Source organism: Sphaeroforma arctica (genome assembly GCF_001186125.1).
Source record: "Sphaeroforma arctica JP610 unplaced genomic scaffold supercont1.5348, whole genome shotgun sequence".
NCBI lineage: Eukaryota > Ichthyosporea > Ichthyophonida > Sphaeroforma > Sphaeroforma arctica.
In genome coordinates this window covers 1-2,005 of record NW_014035210.1, presented here as the reverse complement: position 1 = coordinate 2,005, position 2,005 = coordinate 1, and the positions used below count along the sequence as shown (strand labels likewise).

The window sequence follows — 2,005 nt, the reverse complement described above, 5'->3', positions numbered from 1 at the left end:
CTACACACACACACACACACTATATATATATATATATATATATATATATATATATATATATATACCCATGTACATGTACTCACCTGGTTCAGGAGGGGATCCTCTTGCGAGAGTATAGATACTCTGCACCAGACTGTCGAGGCCTTCGATGTATGGAGGGTCTGTGTTGCTGTAGTGGTCTATGTCATCGCCATGTTCATGTTCGCTGCGGCGTTGTGCGCGTTTGCGCTCATCTCGGCGTGCTTGTACTGTAAGAGTGAGTGGGCCAGGAGATCAGGTAAGTCAGGGGTGTAAGTACGAGACAGGGTTTTAGGGTTTTAGTTGGTGTGGTGGTAAGCACTTGAAGTGAGTATGTGGTCTGTCAATTAAGTCAGGAGTGTAGGTACGAAACATAGGGTTTTAGGGGTTTAGGGTTTTAGTTGGTGTGATAGCTAGCACCTGAAGCGAGTATGTGGACTGTCCTTGTACGCTGCAATGGTCGATACCATTGCCACGTGGTCGTGCACAACCCAAAAATCCTAAACCCTTAAATACGCTGTGTACTGTGAGTGTGTGTAGGTAGGTAGAAATCCCCAACCAAAAAAATCTGATTTAAAGTTAATCTCAATTATAGCTAAGGGTGCTAATCACCCTCCAAAAAAACCAAATGGAATTAAAAATGGACATGATTATTATATGGGAATATTCAGCTAAAAAGAAGAAACTTGAAGAGAACACATGACTCATGTAGACATAAACTATGCGTCCCTCCCCAACCTTATATCTCTGGTCCAATGAAAACTACAAACGCACAGAGGTACGTTCATTACACATCGAAACGAATATGTACATGCATCATATACATGTACATGTACAAATAGGTAACGATCACGACAAGGATGATATAGATATAGATACAGATAAAGATGAAGGTATACATATACATATATATATATATATGCCGAGTACATGTATACGTCTATCCTTCATACCCATGGCAAAGGGCATCAGATGAGACAGGTTGCCCATCAGCAACGCAGGCAGTTCCTTAACGCGCATGCTGCTCCTGACCTGTCCGTCTGACTTCTTCATCTCCTTCTCCACACGCTTAATGAACTCATACACTCTCTGGAACTTCAGCGGGGTTTCCACTGACTTTGTTCTGGTGACTAGGTACGCCACCTCATTGGTGCGGCTCGGGGTGTCGGCGGCGGCTTTGTCGCCATCTGATTGGCTCTCGGACTTGCTGGCGTCGGCATCACTATCTTCTGATTGGTCCTTGGCTTCGGTATCGCTCGCGGACTCGGCTGATGAATAACCTGCAACAGCAAAGCAAAAGATATTACGATACGTTTAAAGAACAATAAGTCAAGTATCCCCAGGGAAGAGTATTCAAGCACATACTATGAGTATATATAGATATAGATATAGATATAAATATAGATACAGATATAGATATAGATATAGATATAGATACAGATATAGATATAGATAGATATATATATATATATACATGAAAATAGCATCTGTATTCTTACGCCGGAGCCGTCTGTTGCGCACTCGTCTAACACGCCACAGCAGATACATGTCAAACACGCACATCACACACGCATGTAGGCAATGTAAGCAACTCAGTATATATAAAAGTCTGCTCACACACAGTGTAAAATGTACATGGTATGTGGTAAACATAAACCCTAAAAACCTCGATACCAAATACACTCTGCTGCGCCCTAGTAATTAGCGATGGTAGGCAAACATCCCAGACTCCCCAACACAACCCTCACAAGCAGAACATGCACAATGGTCAACTACTCGCACAACCAGACAGCATCACATATGTATGTACACATCAGGTCACTGACAATGAGCTATGTATCTACATACAAATACAAATACACATCCACACATACACACGCATATATATATATAAATATATATGTATATATATATATATAAATGTATATATATATATATATATATATATATATATATATATATATATATACACACAACAACAACACAC

General features: G+C 40.4%; 1 protein-coding gene across 1 annotated transcript; it reads right to left on the bottom strand.

Annotated features, from left to right (window-relative positions):
• Window positions 1–83: 83 nt before the first annotated feature.
• SARC_14944 (hypothetical protein) lies at window positions 84–1,302 on the bottom strand (the record flags this gene model as incomplete). The annotated part of the gene is made up of 2 exons (XM_014290926.1): window positions 84–248; window positions 972–1,302. Coding segments are annotated over 2 exons (496 nt in total), but the record flags the coding sequence as incomplete, so codon positions are not given.
• Between the last annotated feature and the right edge of the window lie 703 nt (window positions 1,303–2,005).